The 18,254-nt window shown below is 34.9% G+C and overlaps 1 protein-coding gene across 7 annotated transcripts in view; it reads right to left on the reverse strand.

The window, feature by feature from the left end:
- LOC117182184 overlaps window positions 1-18,254 on the reverse strand; it is a 175,142-nt gene that overhangs the window by 38,656 nt on the left and 118,232 nt on the right. For all 7 annotated transcript variants that reach the window (XM_033375244.1, XM_033375242.1, XM_033375246.1 and 4 more), the window contains one exon: window positions 10,373-10,735. In XM_033375244.1, the coding sequence (XP_033231135.1) occupies window positions 10,373-10,735 (363 nt within the window). The remainder of the gene's footprint in view (window positions 1-10,372; window positions 10,736-18,254) is intronic.

Raw genomic sequence — 18,254 nt, forward strand, 5'->3', positions numbered from 1 at the left:
GGATCAAGACTTGCAGGCTTAGAGTTTCAGGGGTTATATTCGATTATTTTGGTATTATTGCAGAATTTATGATTGTAGGATTTATTAATTAGTTTTAGGACTTAATTTTTGGGTGTACAGTATAAGTTTAAGTTAATAGTTTCCAAGTTTGGTTTATTTAGGCTTCAGAATTATAGTTTTGTAAGTTTTAATTTTATAGATTTGAAAATGGTGAGTTTCCGTTTAACAGGTTAACTGGTTTGAAGGAATATTTTTCAGGTCTTGTCTTATTAGAGCAAATATTTCTAGGGTTTATGGACTGTAGGTTTAGTGCCTTATGGTTTACAGGTTTGCAGATAAATGACTCAGGTTTATGGGATTATAGGTTTTAACCTGATAGATTTAAACATTTTAGGTTTGAAGTTTACAGGTTTAAGTTTAATGAGTTATGAAATTTATGGGTCATATGTTTTACTTTTGACCGATTTATAAGACCATTTTTGGAAAAAAAATCCTTTTTGTCATATTTCAGGTCACTATAAAAAATATAACATCAAGGATTTTTTTTCAAGATATTACGCATTGATTGCGAAAAAAATTCAACCTATTCATGAAAAAAATGGTCAAAATTCGCGTTTTTTAAATAGAAATTGTTTAAAAAATTAACATTTTTTTAGTCACTATGAAAAATATGATAGCAAAGAGTCTTAGGCAAAACATTTCCAGTTGATTCCGCAAAAAAATCAAGCCTTCTCATCATGAAATGGACAAAATACGCATTTGTTCATTAAAATTGTTAAAATAATTAACATTTTGTGGTTTATTTTATTTATTTTATTTGTTTATAAAAATTGTTTACATAATTAACATTTTTTGGTCAGTATGAAAAAAATGATAGCAAGGAGTCTTAGGCTAAACATTTTTAGTTGATTCCGGAAAAATCAAGCCTTTTCTTCAAGAAATTAGAAAATGTGAATTTGCTTATCAAAATTGTTTAAATAATAAACATTTGTTGGTCACTATGAAAAATATAATAGCAAGGAGTCTTAGGAAAAACATTTTAAGTTGATTCCACAAAAAAATCAAGCCTTTTCATAAAAAAATAATCAAAATGTGCATTTTTTTCTACAAATTGTTTAAATAATTGGCAATCATTAGCTATTCTTAACTTCTTGTGAGCGCATATCATTATCTGAGATACATTATACAAAAACTATTGGTCAAAATTAGCTAGTCATTCTAAATCACCAAAAAATGACTTTTGTTAATTAATTTGTTTATAAAATTATTAAAAAATTTGTTGTTATTCTACACCACTAATAAATTATTTTTAGTTGGTTTTTACATTGATTTATGACCTATTTAATGAATTTTAAAGTCTTAGAAGAAATGGTATCATGGAAAAGTTTAGCAACAAAAAGTTGTAAGTTCGTTGTTAAATAACAAAGTTCCGTTAAGTCAAAATAAAAATTTCGCAGTTAAATGTTGTACCTGGAAGCCTTACAGTCAATTCTAAAAAAGAAAAATTCAAAATCCGTTAAGAAGTGCACTGTCAGTCGATTTGTGCCCAAAAAATTTGCTTTTGCTCCTACTGTGCAGCGCATAGTGGAAGGAAATGCACCTTTTTCGTTCAAAAAAGTCTAAAGCCTTCAATTTTGGTCCGATTTTTAATTTTTGAAAAACTAAAGTTCATTTATTTCTGAAGAGCTTGACGCTCTGAACATTTGTCTCCTCTATTTTTTTATTAATTATTTTTGCGCTCAAAGTATGGAAAAACTGAAATTTTGTACATAAACATCTTTAAGCTTCAATAACTGATCAGGAAAACTTGATATTGTCTCAAATGAATGTTTAGGGATTCATAGAATACAAATAATTTGTTTATTATTCTTTTTATTTTTTATAAACAAATGTTATGTACAAATTTACAAATAGACTTATTATCGGTAAAAAATGTGTTGCTTAAAGTGCTTCATATTCATTTAGGAATGCCATTTAATTACAAAACTGATTTAAAAGTTTATAATTACTATCGTTATAAACAATTCTTGTGGCAAAATATTAAAATTTAAAATTTAAAGAATTATAATTTCCTTCAATCGCCAGAACGACTTCAGGTATTCCTAAAAATAACAAATATTTAATAATATTTAATAAAATATAACAATTTAAATGTGTATGAACAAATTAGATAAACAAATTCAAAATTTAAGCACTTTCGCATGGAAATGAACTTTTTTTGCGCTGTAAATGTTTTAAGCAATCATACGAATGACTGCTAGTCACAAAAATACTAGAAAAGTTAACAATATCCACTGCTATTAATGATTCTTGAGACAAAATATTTAAACTTAAGGTTTTATCAAATTTAAATTTTCTTTGATGGCCAGAATAGGCACAGATATTCAAAAGAATAATATATCTTCGATAGTATATGGTGAAATGTAACAATCTGAATATTTATAAACAAATAAGGGAAAAATTTTAAATTTCGACAGTTTCACGTAGCAAAATCTGGTTCCTTCAAATTAAAAACTGAGAAATAAAATTCTTTTCCGTAGCCATGGTATCCAGAGTTATGTTATGTTTTAATAAATTTCAGGTGTTTTAGTATTCTATTTCAGAAATATGTGCATTGGACTAAGAGTTTTCTTTCCACAGTTGTATTCTTTTCTGCATTAGATTATATTGGTTTTCATGATTTGTTTTCTAATTCTGGGATTTTTAAATATTTATAGGCATAATTACTAAATAATTTTAGGGTATTGTAAAACAATTGGTTAGGTTTAATATATACACGACCAATAAATGGTTTTCCGTTAAGACAAAATGGATACTTTAAAAGTTCTCAAAAAGACATCCGATTTTTTTATTGCTAATTTCAATGGAGGGGTGGAAGATTTAACACAATATTTAAAAAGAGAATTTAATTCAAGCAATAAACAATTGGAAAAGGTACCCTTAAAAGAAAATGGCAGAGTTCAACATTTATTAAAGCTTGTTTCGACAACAAGTTTGCAGGTTGGTTAAACACATATTTATCGTAGAATTTTATCCTGAAAGTAATGATAAATGCGGAAGTCCGGTCTCAGGCGATTTTGTGGAATGTTCCACTTCGACAAAACAAAGGAAATTAATGGATATCATACGATATCTTTGATTTTTAAAGATCGTGATATTTCTCTTCCATTTATAGATACAAGAAACATGGCAATAAGCGTAAGATAGAGAAAAATTAATATTTTCAGATTTCAGCGCAAAAGTGAAGATTATTCTATTATTTTGAATGCGCGATTTTTTCATCTGGCTAAAATGCCACAATAAGAATAAGATACCTCCTAAACTTATTCACTTCTATTTCCATAGCGACCGCCACACCGTTTTCTATTCTTCCAAAGAGAAAGTGTTTTCAATATATTTAATTCCTTCTAAGTGTACCGGTAACGTACCTCACAGAGATATTTTTTATTCCTCACAAGTGGTCATATTTTGATTTTATTTAATTCCTTCTAATAAGTTCACAAAATATGTGTAATAATGTTTTTTTTAATTCCTTTATGTGGAATGTAAATTCTGAAATTTTAATTCTCACCAATTCAACTCTGCCTCTCTAGAGTTAAAATTATTTAAATTCACACATTTGCCTTTTTTTAGCATGCATTCTTTCATTCTCTCTCATTTGCTCTCCAAGCACCCTCCAACTCCTTCATCCATTCTTCTCCTAATCCATCCTTTCCTAGAATCTTAACCACATTCTCTTTTAAGCTTCCTTTATCTTACATTCCTCTCCAACATCTTTCCCATACATGCTCCCATGTCTCCTCCTCCCATTCAAATATTCTACACTTTCTGTTCTTTTCTTTTTCCCAATACATCCCCTCCCTTACCTCGCTTCCCAATCTAAATCTTACTATTCTAGTCCACCTTCTCTCTCCCCATCCCCTTTCTAAATACCTTGGTACTCTTTCCTGCTTAATCATTTTATACCACTTATCGTATTTTGAATCCTCAATAATACCCGAACTTTCTATTAATTATCTTTCCCTCCTCCTTTTTTATAATTCTTCATAGACATATCCTATTCCGTCTTCTCTGTCTAGCATTAAGGAACTCGCTCCTTTCTTCTTCCCACCTCGTTCATTCTATCGCCCTCCCTCTCCTCTCTTCTACCTGCATCAAACACTTTCTCGCTAACTTCCTTCCCTTTCTCTCCTTCAGCTTCGTCTCAAATTTCCATGCCCTCTTTCCCGCTCTAGTACTTAACTTATCTCTTTGCACTTCTTCTCTCTCCATATTTCCTGGCTTCCTCCAGTCTGCCCCTAGTGTCCAGCTTATATACCTTTCTTGTAAACTCTCAATATCCTCCCATTCTTTCTATTCCCATATCTCTCCTCCAGAACCTAATACCGGCCATACAAGCATATTAAATAACCACATTTGTCTTCTCTAATTTTGTTTTAACCTTCTTTTTCCTATTCTCCATATCTGTTTCGTTACCCTTGCTGCTTTTTTATCCTTTCTCTTATATGAGAGCTATGCTCTCCATTTGTTTGCAATATATATCCCAAATATGTAAACTCTTTTACTTCTTCTAACTTTATTCCCTTCCATTTCCCCGTCCATTCTTTCTTCCTGCTCCCTCAGTTTCTAAACCTCATTGTCTTTGTATTTTCTACATTTAAATTCAACTTATTTCCATGTAAATATATCTTTAATTCTGTAATTAAGCCCGATATCCCTTCTTAATCCTCTGTTATCAACACTACATCGTCTGCGCATGCCAGTGTATATATCTTTTCCTTTTGCCTCGGTCTAATGAGTTGAACGCTGCCTTTAAGTCCACAAACATTGCTGTCATTGCCTCCTTTTCCCTTTTAATTCTCTTATTTACTAGATAGTTTAGAACATATATGTTGTCCATTACCCCCATTTCTTTTATACACCCTGTCTGAATCGGTGGCTTGATCATTTTTTCTTCAAATTCTTTCTTCAATCTCTCCGACAAAACAGTTACATATATTGTATACAGTTTTGACATCAGCGTCACACCCCTATAATCTTTAACCTCCCCTCCTTTTCCTTTCTTCACTATTGGTATCATTACTCCTTCATTCCATAACTCTGCCCACCGCTCTCTCTTCTCTACTTTCTTAATTCCTTTTTGACCTCCTTTCATTTCTCTGTACAGCCCTCATCCCATCCACTTCTATTCCCTTCTTTACTAACTTCATTTTTGTTTGTGGACTCAAATCCTCTTTTTATTTCTCCCATCATTTCTTCCATCTTCTCGTCCACATTTTCCTTTCCCATTTTGATATTGCTGACCTTTTCTCTAAACTGTTTTCTTCCCTCCCTTGACCTATCCCTTTTTCCTACACTTTTTACCTTTGCCCGCCTTTTATTCATATTGTTATTACTTTTTTGTCCCTCTAATGTCACTAGTGAGAGAAAGTGATCTGAATTATATAATCAACTACCTCTAGTTAATACTCATCATCCACTATCACATAATCAATTACGGTTCACTTTTCACCCCCTGAGCATGTATATTCTCCTTTCTCATCTCCCTCTATATTTCCGTTTAGGATAAACTATCCCAAATCCTCCAAGCTCTTCAACAACTTCTTTCCCTCCCATTTAGTACCTTTTCTTTGGATTTTCTTCCTTTCTCTTTTCCCTATTCCTTTTATCCTCTGCTTCCTGTTCTCGCATTGAGATTCCAACCTATGATAAGCCTAATCTCTTCTTTATTTTCTTCAATCATTTCTTTAATCTCCTTTACTCCCATCACCATTCCTCACACTGCTCTGCTCTTTTTATTCTTTTTCTTTGCATTTTGCACTTGCCATATGTAACCTCTTGGTAACCTTCCCCTTACTCTTTCCTATCCCTTTTCATCTAGCCACGCCTTCATCATTATGACTACATCCCATTGTGTCAAATTTCTCATAAACTCCCTATCCTTTTTCTCCAATCCTGCTATATTCCAGTAACATATCTTCCATTCCCTACTTTCGTTTCTCGTCTCTTTTTCTTCTTACTATTTCTTATTTTCCTATCTCCCGTTCCTTCCTCTTCAAGTTTCCCTGCACATCATTTCTTCCTATCCCTTTCCTCTCTTGATCCCAATACCACCATACTCTGCCTATCTGTATTATCCAATACTTAACCCATGTTTTTCTTCATTTTTTTCTTTCCTCTTTCGCTATTTTCGCAACCCCAAAAACTCCTCCAATGAGAGCTCCACTTTTTTATCCCCCTTCCCGCTTGATTTACATACTTCTTTCCTCTAGAAAGTCAGAACCTATTAAAATCCTCCGTGCATCCTCATCTCATTCTCGCTATAAGCTTCTGACTTCCTTTCTCTCCTTTCCCACACAAATATTGCGCCCTCTCTCTTGACATAAACCACACATAGTTCCTGTTAAACCTTGACTCCCTTACTCTCCTTCTCCCTTCTTTCTCTCTCCATGCAGTTCATCTTAAACATCTCATATATCTTCCTTCCTTCCTCTTGCGTCCTTCACATCTTATGCATCTGCAATCTATTTTTCTAAAATACCTTTCCCTTTCAAACCTCATCTTCCCACCCCCTTTCCTGTTCTCCTTCTCCTACCAACACTCACTAATCAGCTTACTTCTCCCCTCTTCCCAAAATTTCTGCTCATATTTTCACGCTCGACCTCCCGTTATAATCCTTAACCTTTTTCTCCCCGTCTCACTTCTAAAAATTTAATTAGGCGTATTCCTTGACAACGCCAGTGTCCACTTTACATACCTCTCTTGTATCCTGTTTACCTCCTCTCTTTCCTTTTGTTCCCACACCTCCACTCCATAAAATAACACTTATCACCAGCGACTCAAACAATTTCATTCTCTTTCCAAAATCATCTGTGAACAACTTCTTTCCCAGCCACGCACCTGTAACATCATTACATTTGCCCTTGTTACTCCTTCTTTTATATGACCATCCACGCCTCCAGTTCTCCAAAACAGGAAGCCTGGCTACACAAACTCTTTCACTTCCTGCACCGTCTTTCCCTTCCATTTCAACTCACCCCTTATCCCTTCCACCTCCTTTCCGGAACACCATAAACTTGTACTTTTCCGCATTCAGATCTGGCCTATTCTTGTTCAGGTAACTTCTCAACCCTTTCATCATCTCCTTTAAGGCCTCATCACTCTTTGCTAGCAGCGCTATGCCATCTGCATACGCGAGTGATCTTAGATGTTGTCGATAGTGCCCGCCCTAAAGCACGCCTGCGTCTCCGGCAATATTCCTTTTCTCGCGACATCCTTCCACAGCCTTTCCGCAAAACTTTATCGCGTATACCTTATAGGCCTTATTTATTAGTGTGATCCATCCTCTTGGGAATCTTTCACCCCTCCATACTTTCTTCACTACCTCCTTCAGCCTCCCCCTAACCTTTTGTGTACTAAACAGCCACGGCTCGTTCTCTATCCGTCCAGCCTTGCTGCCTTCGATCTTCTTAACTTCCCTGTCTATTTCTCTACCTCCTCGTCATTCCACTCCTCCATCTCTGCCTTCCTCGTTCTTATACTATTATCATCTCTCTTTCGTGAATCTGAGCCCTGAAACGATTCTTTAAAAAACTTCTTCCACTCCTCACTCTTTATCTTCTCGCTTATCCTCACTGTACGCTTCTTAAATCTATTTATTTTCTTCCACATATCCCCCTCTGTTTTAACACTCTTCAACGTCTCTTCTAGATCTTTCTCCTTTTCCTGTACCTTATGCATACACATAAATCTGAAAATATTTCTCATTTCTACGTACTCCTCCCTTTTCGCAGTTCCCTCTTCCCACTTCTTGGACTTCCTTCTCACTGCCATGTGGCAATATGGCGAAGCAAGATTGAGGAAGCATGACCATGGGAAACATCCTGCAAGCTTGCCTGCAATACTAAGAGAACTTTGGAAGAAGCTTCGAGGGAAATTATATTACTTTTTTTTAAGTACGATATATTATACACTTTTGTCCACACGCAAGGCGGCATTATGAGAGAACATTAAAAAACTACTGCGCAGCCCTAGGTTCCATAGAAAACTCCTGCGCAATGTATCTAGTTAAAGATTGCGATGCAGCGATCATTCAATTTTGCGTTGCAATATTGCCACATAGCGAATATTTTTTTATTTGCGGAAAGCTTGCCTGGACCTTGTCATGCAAGCTTCCGAAACTTGCACGACAAGATTTAGACAAGCTTGCTGCAAACTCATGTGCTATCTGGGTAGTCTTTATACAACCAAAATCGGAAGTCGCCAGTGAGGAGCGAAAGCTTGCAGAGACGTACAACGTGTAAAAGCTTAGATAATTAAAAAATCGTGTAGATCTTAGGACTTTCGATTCCGTTTGTGTATTATCTGTTGCGAACCTGAGAGTAATCAAAATCGGCGAAAACGTTGTCTCAACTCTCATTTGAGAATTTATCGTTTTTCCTAGTTGAGGAATTTTGTAATTATTAGAAAGATGGATGCAGCAAAGGGGAGTGAAAGAGCAGTACATAAGGAGCATTCCAAAATCTGAGATGTGAAATTCCACGCCTGGTCTAGCCCGAGAGTACTACTGCACGCACTCCACACAGTTCCCGCCGGCCTTGGACCCAAAACCATTTTTCATCTCACTAATGTGAGTCAAAAATTCACCTTTCTAAAAACTTCGGACAAATTCCGGATTCCAAAATTTGTCCAGTGTTGTTCGGGACGTCATCCGGATTCTATTCGGTTGTGTTTGAAAATTTTCCGGATGAAGTATGACGAGAAAATTTGAATATTGTCCGGTAGAATCCGAAAGATGTACGGTCTGACAGATTCGATGAATCCGGATTGTATCCCGTCATATATGCTCATGCTCTATGACGGACTCGATGAATCTGGATTGTATCCGGTAATGTCCGTTTTTTATTCGGCCTGACAGATTAGACAAATCCGAATTGTATCCCAGAGTCAAAATTTTATTCCTACTTTAGACCTCTAAATGTAGATCCTAATAGGTTTTAGGAGTACCTATAGAGGACTTAATTTATATTAGATTTAGTCCCTTTTTTATGGTACCAAAGTGGCACACAAGTCCATTTTTTCCACCTTTAGGACTAAAATAGTATTTAATTTAAAACGTTTTCAAGACCTTCAATCTCTTCACGGAAAAAAATAGCACTGCAAAGCAGAGCACCAGAATTTTGGTCTATTGTTCAAAGTAGAAGGTTATATATAAGAAGTTTATACATAAGAAACGTATTCTTGATTTATTTGATGCACACAAACCTATATCTGTAGCTTAACTTAACACTACTGCATATAACGCACTTCAACAACGCAGAATAGCGTACACTGAATGCATCGATTCAAACGGTCCTTATATGCTAACCAAGAAGATTTTTAGTGCTTGTGAGAAACGACAAGTGCCGGGCCGAAAATTGTTGTATCCCCGAGTCCTATTAAATTTTCTTATTTCAAGCATGGATATTTGTGTGACATTCTTCACTGAAATGGTGTACAATAAATTGCGGGCTAATTTCAAATTGATTCGGACTTGTTCCGGATTCCGTGTTATGCCCGGACAAATTCTGGATTCAACGGGACTTCTTTTCATTACTACTTTAATTCCAATGGATAATAAATTTCCCTACTGCATTAATTTCAGATATTTTTAGACTAGTTCCAGATACCGTGTTTTATGCCGGACAGGTTTTGGTTACACCGGACGACTTTGCATTAACACTTTATTTCTAGCGGATGATAAAATTTTTTGTCGGGCTAATTTTGGATTGTTTCAGACTTGTTCCGGATTTTATGTTTTCAGCCCAACAAATTTCGGATTCAACCGGATTTATTTCCATTAATAATTTAATTGTAGTGGATAATAAACTTTCTTCCAGGACTATTTTCAAATGTATTCGACTTGTTCCGGATTCCGTATTTTTCGCGAACAAATTCAGGATTCAACCGGACTTCTTTTTACTAGAATTTTAATTCTAGCGGATAATAAAATTTCCTTCTGGACTGATTTCAGATTGATTCGAACTTGTTCGGGATCCCGTGTTTTCTACCTGTCAAATTTCAGATTCAACCAAACTTCTTTCCATTAGCATTTTAATTCAAGTGGACCAAAATTGTCCTCCGAACTAATTTCAGATTGATTCGAACTACTTTCGACTAATGTATATTAGTCCCGACTTATTTCTGTTTGAATCGGTCTCTTTCTGGATTGGAAGTTCTTGTCCGATAGTGCACTTTCAGTACTATTTTTGTACAATTTTTTGATTAAACTGGATATATTTCGGAGAAAATTTGTTAATCGATTGCTTTCGGATTATTATGCGCGATTGTTTGCTTTAAGCATAATTAAAAAAAAAATTGCACATGCACTTACTTTACGTTGTCGTAGCTGAATTGCATTAGTAACAGCGTTCCACATATCGCCTTTGGAGAGTCTTAATGCATCTTTAGCTTCAGAAATAGATAGATTTCCGATACAATTTTCTGTGAGCTCCTTTCCTTGTGCTGTTACCAAAACCTGAATGGTTTCTATCATATGAGGCCATTGGGTCGTTAGCCATTCTATTGGATTCAAGACGTCTTGTGACAGCGCGACTTGGACATCATCTGTTGAAAATCCTCGTTTCTCAGCTTCACGCAGGAGTTCGACAATTTCTAAGCCTTGACGAGTTAATGTAGAAATACCTTGGAAAGCTGAACTGTTGTCAAATTCGCCAAATCTTGATAGACTAGGTTCCTGAAAAATTATAGTTCAAAACGTTGAAAAAAGTAACTCCAAGTTTTACTGTTATTTTTTATATAATACTATTAAAATAATAAGAGAAAAAAACCTTAACAACTTAACTATCAAAGTGAGCATACAGAGTATTAATTATGATAAGTAAAAAATGTATAATTTAGTAGGATATTCAAAACGTATTCGAAAGGGTAATTCTTCTTAGGTAGATGAGACTAGACAAGAACGTTGATTGGTTATTTTAGTATGACATGAATTTTTGTGTGATAACAAAAAATTAATTTTGATCATGCAAAAAATTGCATTTTTTATATGTATGCTTTACATATAGATGAATTTTTTATGGGGCAAGACTTTACATTTTATAATCAAAATTTAAAGTTTAATGAACAATATTTATGAGCAAAAAGTTTTAATTTGTATTTATTATAAATATTTAAGGACTTTTTATTTCATATTACATTTTACAACAGTAGATAACCAACAGGGGCTTATCGTCGAATTAGGCTAACGTGATTGTCCGCTAATCCACCTAAATGTTCCAGGAAAAAAATGATAGGGAGCGAGTCGCTTTGAATTGCGTATTTATCATTTGCAGATTGACAGAATAAAAATCCACATTGGCTATATTTTTAATATGGCACCTGTGCGTGGTGCTTTACACCTGCCATTCCACGTTCGTCAAAATGCTAAGTGAATAGAGTTGAATGAGACTAACTCTGAAATGCTTCCTATGGGCATTCAATTAATCATTAACGTGAACATGAATGGGTCGAAATTCAATATGAAATGGAGGACTTGAAAGATCACACCCAATGGCAAAAATACGATGCAAACATAGCAGTTTCAAATAAGCGTCAATATGACAAGTGTAGGTTACCTCAAGTTATGTTCAAATGAGTGAAATATGCAGATTACAATTGAAAAGAATTAATTGTTTCTAATGAGATGAATGGAGTAAAAAATGTGAATAGGCCAATGTAGATTAAATAAAAATTAAAGTAATTCAAATTAAATAACATTGTAATATATTACAATTGATGCAACCATTGATTTCTACTTTCAATAATTATTAAGTTGTAATTTTCTTTTTAGAATAATTTCAATAGATTATCCTGCGCAGAGTTATGAGATTACACTGATTCTCTATATTCATTGTATATGCTAATGGCTGTAGGGAGTCAACGTGTAAAACAACCCAGAGATAAACTTCCGATTAGGGTCCACCCAAGAAATCCTTCAAACTGCATATACCTATGTATTTTAAAGCGCTGATTATGAATATGATAGTGAAAATTGCTGCAAATTTGATTTTCATGGTCAAACCCCAAATATACAAATATAAAAAATCGTATTTTTGATAAGCGAGACCGTTCGCTATGAGACCAATCACTCTTCTATGACCACAGAATTTTCTGTGACCAGTCACTAGTACATGTTTTTTAAAGGGACGAACTGGAAAAGAGTTTTGAGATGTGACCAATCATTCTTCTGTGACCAGTCACTAGCACGTGTTTCTTTAAAGGGCGAGCTGGAAAATGGTTTCGAGATGTGACCAATCACATCTCTGTGACCAGTCACTGTGTTTCTTTAAAGCGCAAGCTGGAAAAGTGGTTCGAGATGTGATCAATCACTATTCTGTGACCAGTGGCTAGCACGTGTTTTTTTAAGGACAAGCTCGAAAGGTGGTTCGAGATGTGCCCAATCACTCATCTGTGACCAATCACTAGCACGTGTTTATTTAAAGGGTGAGCTGGAAAAGTGATTCGAGATGTGACCAATCACTCTTCTGCCAAGCCGAACCCAATGGATATACCTCAGAAACTATGACGGGTAGAAAAAATGCTTGCAATTAAAAATATGTCTTTCGATGAGATCTACAACTTTTCATTGCAAAATTTTTTCAAATTTTTCATATTGACTGAGATAAACGCAAAAAACCATGATTTTTATGGTTTTTTCATGGTTTCACCTTGGAAATTAAATTTTCGGGAATTTTCACTATCATATTCGTAATCAGTGCATCAAAATATATAGGTATATGCTGTTTGAAGGATTTTGGAGGTGGACCCTAATCGGAAGTTCGCCCCAACCCGGTAAGAAGGCTTGTATCAAAAAGGTTGAATCCCTAAGAATGCCTTTTATGACCTCGGTTTCAAATCCTCATTAGGTGGCGAGGATAATAAGATTCTAATTCCTTTCAAGGCCTATCGGAACTGTTATTCGTAACCTCAAACAAATTAAAAACACATTTTTCGTTTGAAGCATTAAAATGGGCTCCAAAAGCATGAATTTTGAGGTCAGGTGCACCAGCCCCTCCACTCTTAATTTTTGAGTTTTCTATAGCCTACTGAATTGCGCCCCAAATGCGCTAAAATGCGAGACAGCTAAAAAAATTCTGCGCTAGCTAATTAACAATCTCATTATATTTTAAGCGGGGGCCAGTGTAAAGCAGGTGTTAAATCCTCAACAGTGATGAGCCTATATGCACCATAATGCGCTCACATGCGCCATTTTCAAAATTAACAAGAAACCATAATTAACCCCCTCACGACCACTTGTTACGACCCAAAATTCGATGATGTCTCCAAATAACTTAAATTGCAAGATAAAAATTTATAATGATCTCTTCGCATACGATTTCAAATGCGCTAATATCTGCCACTTTCAAAATTGACAAAAAAGCATAATCAACAGCCTCACTTCCACTTATTACAATCCACTATTCGAGGATGTCTCCAAATAGCTTAAATTGCAAAATGAAAATTTATGATGATCTCTTCGTATAGGGTTTGAAATGCGCTCATATGCGCCACTTTCAACATTGACAAAAGTCCATAATCAACCCCCTCATTTACAATTGTTATCGATCCGCCACCCGGTGATATCCCTAAATAAATTAAATTGCAAAATAAAAATTTATAATTGTCTCTTCGTATATGATTCAAATGGTCTCATAAGCGCCACTTTCAAAAGTGAAAAAAAAACCATAAACAACTCTCTCATTTCCAATTGTTATCAATCCACCACCCAGTGATGTCTTTAAATAAGTTAAATTGTAGTATAAAAATTTATAATGATCTCTTCGGATAGGATTTCAAATACGCGCATATGCGTCACTTTCAAAATTGACAAAAAATCATAATGAACCCCCTCACTACCACTTGATACAATCCACTATTCGATGATGTCTCCAAATAACTTAAATTTAAAAATAAAAATTTATAATGATCTCTTCGTATAGGGTTTCAAATGCACTCATATGCGCCACTTTCAAAATTGACAAACACCATAATCAACCCCCTTCTTTTCAATTGTTATCGATCCACCACCCGATGATATCTCCAAATAACCTAAATTGCAAAATAGAAATTTATAATGATCTTTTCGTATAGGGTTACAAATGCGCTCATACGCGCTTCTTTCAAAATTAAAAAAAAAACATAAACAAGCCCCTCATTTCCAATTGTTATCGATCCACCACCCGATTATATCTACAAATAACTTAAATTGCAAAATAGAAATTTATGATGATCTTTTCGTATAGGGTTTCAAATGCGCTCATATACGCCACTTTCAAAATTGACAAAAAACCCTAATCAACCCCCCCCCCCCCACCACCACCAATTGTTACAATCCACTATTTGATGATGTCTCCAAATAACTTAAATTGCAAAATAAAAATTTATAATGATCTCTTCGTCTAGGACTTCAAATGCGCTCATATGCGCCACTTTCGAAATTGACAAAAACCACAATCAACTCCCTCATTTTCAATCGTTATGGATCCACCACCCGATGATATCTGAAAATAGCTTAAATTGCAAAATAGAAATTTATGATGATCTTTTTGTGTAGGGTTTCAAATGCGCTCTTATGCGCCACTTTCAAAATTGACAAAAAACCATAGTCAAACCCCGCATTTCTAATTGTTATCAAACCACCACCCGTTGATATCTCCAAATAACTTAAATTGTGAAATAAAAATTTATGATGATCTCTTCGTATATGATTTCAAATGCACTCATACGTGCCACTTTCAAAATTTTTGCAATTTAAACTATTTGAAGACATAATTGAATAGTGGATCGTAGCAAGTACTCGTGAGGGGGTATATTATAGTTTTTTGTTAATTTTCGAAGTGGCGCATTTGAGCGCATTTGAAATCCTATCCAAAGAGAGCATTATAAATTTTCATACTGCAATTTAAGTTATTTAGAGATATCATCGGGTGGTGGATCGATTAAAATTAGAAATAAGGGGGTTGTTTACGGTTCTTTTTTAATTTTGAAAGTAGCGCGTATAAGCGCATTTGAAATCATATAACAAGAGATAATTATAAATTTTTATTTTGAAATTTAAGTTATTTGGAGACATCATTCAAGAGTGGATCATAAAAAGTGGTCGTGAGGGGGTTGATTATAGTTTTTTGTCAATTTTGAAAGTAGCGCATATGAGCGCATTTTAAATCCTATCCGAAGATACGTTTATCAATTTTTATACTGCAATTTAAGTTATTTAGAGATATCATGGGGTGGCCAATCGATAACAATTGGAAATGAGGGGATTGTTTATGGTTTATTTCAATTTTGAAAGTCCGCCGTATGAGCGCATTTGAAATCATAAAAGAAGAGATCATTATAAATTTTTATTTTGCAATTTAATTTATTTTGAGATATCATCGGCTAGTGAATCGTAACAAGTGGTAATGAGGGGGTTGATAATGGAGTTTTGTCAATTTTGAAAGTGGCGCATATGACCGCATTTGAAACCCTATACGAAAATATCATTATAAATTTCTATTTTGCATTTTAAGTTATTTGGAGATATCATCGGATGGTGGATCAATAACGATTGGAAATAAGGGGGTTCATTGTGGTTTTTATCAATTTCGAAAGTGGCGCATATGAGCGCATTTGAAATCCTATCCGAAGAGATCATTATACATTTTTATACTGCAATTTAACTTATTTAGAGACATCATTGGGTGGTGGATCGATAACAGATGGAAATGAGGGGGTTGTTTATGGTTTGTTGTAAAGTTTCGAAAGTGGCGCATATGATCGCATTTGAAATTCTGTCTGAAGAGATCATTATAAGTTTTTATATTGCAATGCAGGTTATGTGGAGATATCATTGGGTAGTTTATCGGTAGCAAGTGTTAATTGGGGGGTTGATGATTGTTTTTACTCATATTGAAAGTGCCGCATCTGAGCGCATTCGAAACCCCATAGGAAAATCACTTTATCAATGCAGATTGAAAACTTTTTATCTGGTTGGTCATCATTCGTAAAATTTTCTTGCCTCCGTATAGTGGGCAATTTTCAAAATTAAAAAAAAGAAATTATGGCGCATATGAGCGCATTTGAAGACGAAAGAATCCACGTCCTTTACTTTATATTGCACATCACTGTTGAGGATTTAACTCCTGCGTTACACTACCCCCCTCCCCTCCAATATATGATATCTTTGTTAGTTAGCTAGCGCAACATTTTTTAGTGGTGGTGCATTTGAGCGCATTTGAAGTTATGAAATATAGCTATGATGAATTTGAAAAAATTTAATTAGTTTAGAAAAATTACGCCAGCCCCCTCCCCCCATTTTTATAGTTGATAACTCGGTTATCAATGTGGTGCAAATTTTTTTCTTTATGGCGCATATGAGCGAATTTGGATCCCCAGAGAAAACTCCCTTCCTCAATGCGGAATGCAAACTTTTAATTTGGGTGGTCATCACTTCGTAACATTTTGTTACCTCCATATCTCAGGCAATTTTAAAGATTTTCAAAAAAATTTGATGGCGCTTAAGAGCGCATTTGAAACTCTATAGGAAATTCCCTTCATCAATGCGGATCCTCAACTTTGTATTGCACATCACTGCTGATGATTTAACACCTGCGTTACACTGACCCCCCTCCAAAATATAATATCTTTGCTAATTAGCTAGCGCAAATTTTTTTAGTGGTGGCGCATTTGAGTTTATTTGAAGTTATGAAAGATAAGTATGATGAATTTGGAAAAATGTTATTATTTTAGAAAAATCACGATACCCCCCCCCCCCACTTCGATCGCTGATAACTCGGTTCTCAATGTGGTGCAAAATGTTTTCTCTATGGCGCATATGAGCGCATTTGAAGATCTTCAAGATCATGTGATTGAAATTTTGATTTTTTAAATGGGGGGAGCGCTCCCCCACCCCCCGTAACACCTGACAGCACTCCTACAGTTTTGTGGCGCAAAAAATGTTATCGGTGGCGCATTTGAGCGCATTTGGGGCGCAATTCAGTGGGCTATAGAAAATACAAAAATTAAGAGTGGGGGGTGGGGGCTGGTGTAACTGACCTTGAATTTTGCAAAGTCTAGTAAGATGGTACACAATGATACATCCCCTGTCGTAAATATTCGCTTTGTTTAAATATTATCAATTACGCAAATATAAAATCATGATAAAAATTTCAAAAAGTTATGTTTCACCAAAGCCATCTCTGTTAATAAAAATTCTGGCATCTTAAAATGACTGATGCTTTCTTTTAAAAAGTTTTTCACCGCATTATTATTAGAAAAATAGTAAATATTTCTTGTTTGCTTTGCGGTATTCAAAAGTATTTAGAAAAATATTGTAGACGCTGGGCACAGAAAGGGATTAAACTTAGTAGTTTAAGATATTTAAATTAGAATAAATTCAAATTTAAAATCCTTTTTAATTTCCATTAATTAAGTTGACGTGAAGAATTTCTGAAAGTAAACTCAAGAATCTAACGACCAAATTTGGGCAACCACCATAAAATGTTCTCAATGCAATCTGAAAAAAAGAAAAGTTTTCCTTTTCTCATTTCCCCATAAAAAAAATAAAAAAATTTGTTTTTCGTTTGGAGAAAAATAAAAAGGAGGAAAGAAAAATGAGAAGGCAATCAACCAAACCCCTTACTTCTCTTTTTTATTTATTTCGCCCTGTTTGTTATTACCATTATCAAATCGCAAAAAAAACATTAATAGAAAATAATCACCAACGTTTCGGCACTCATACAGCACCCTTATCAAGGCAAATATATATATATATTTAAAAATTTGTCATAAGGACAACCGCAGGATATCGCCGGGAGTGGGTGCTAATCTGAAAAATTGTACCCGCTTCCAGCGAAATCGCGGTAAAATTTTAGCCACAACCACGTCTCACAACCGTGAGATAGGTAGTTACAGTCTGTAAAGGAATCAATACGTAGATCCAGCAAAAGCCTCGTGAACCCTAAGAACACGGAGTGACCCAAGGACAACCGCCTTCTGCATTTTCCCGCAAGTGTTCTAGCATATTGTTGACACGCAGGGATGCTTTTTAGGCTATTAGCAAGTGAAAGCTAGGCACCTCCAAGAGCGCCGATGACAAGGACGATCAGTTTAACAGAATATTCCGAGTACAGTCGTTGCAACTCCCTTATAAGGTCTCGATACCTTTCTTTCTTTTCATTCTCCTTGGCTATGATGTTTTTGTCAGCTGGTGCCGAAAATTCGATAACGAACAT

Source organism: Belonocnema kinseyi, chromosome 10 (genome assembly GCF_010883055.1).
Source record: "Belonocnema kinseyi isolate 2016_QV_RU_SX_M_011 chromosome 10, B_treatae_v1, whole genome shotgun sequence".
In the NCBI taxonomy this organism is placed as follows: Eukaryota; Metazoa; Arthropoda; class Insecta; order Hymenoptera; family Cynipidae; genus Belonocnema; species Belonocnema kinseyi.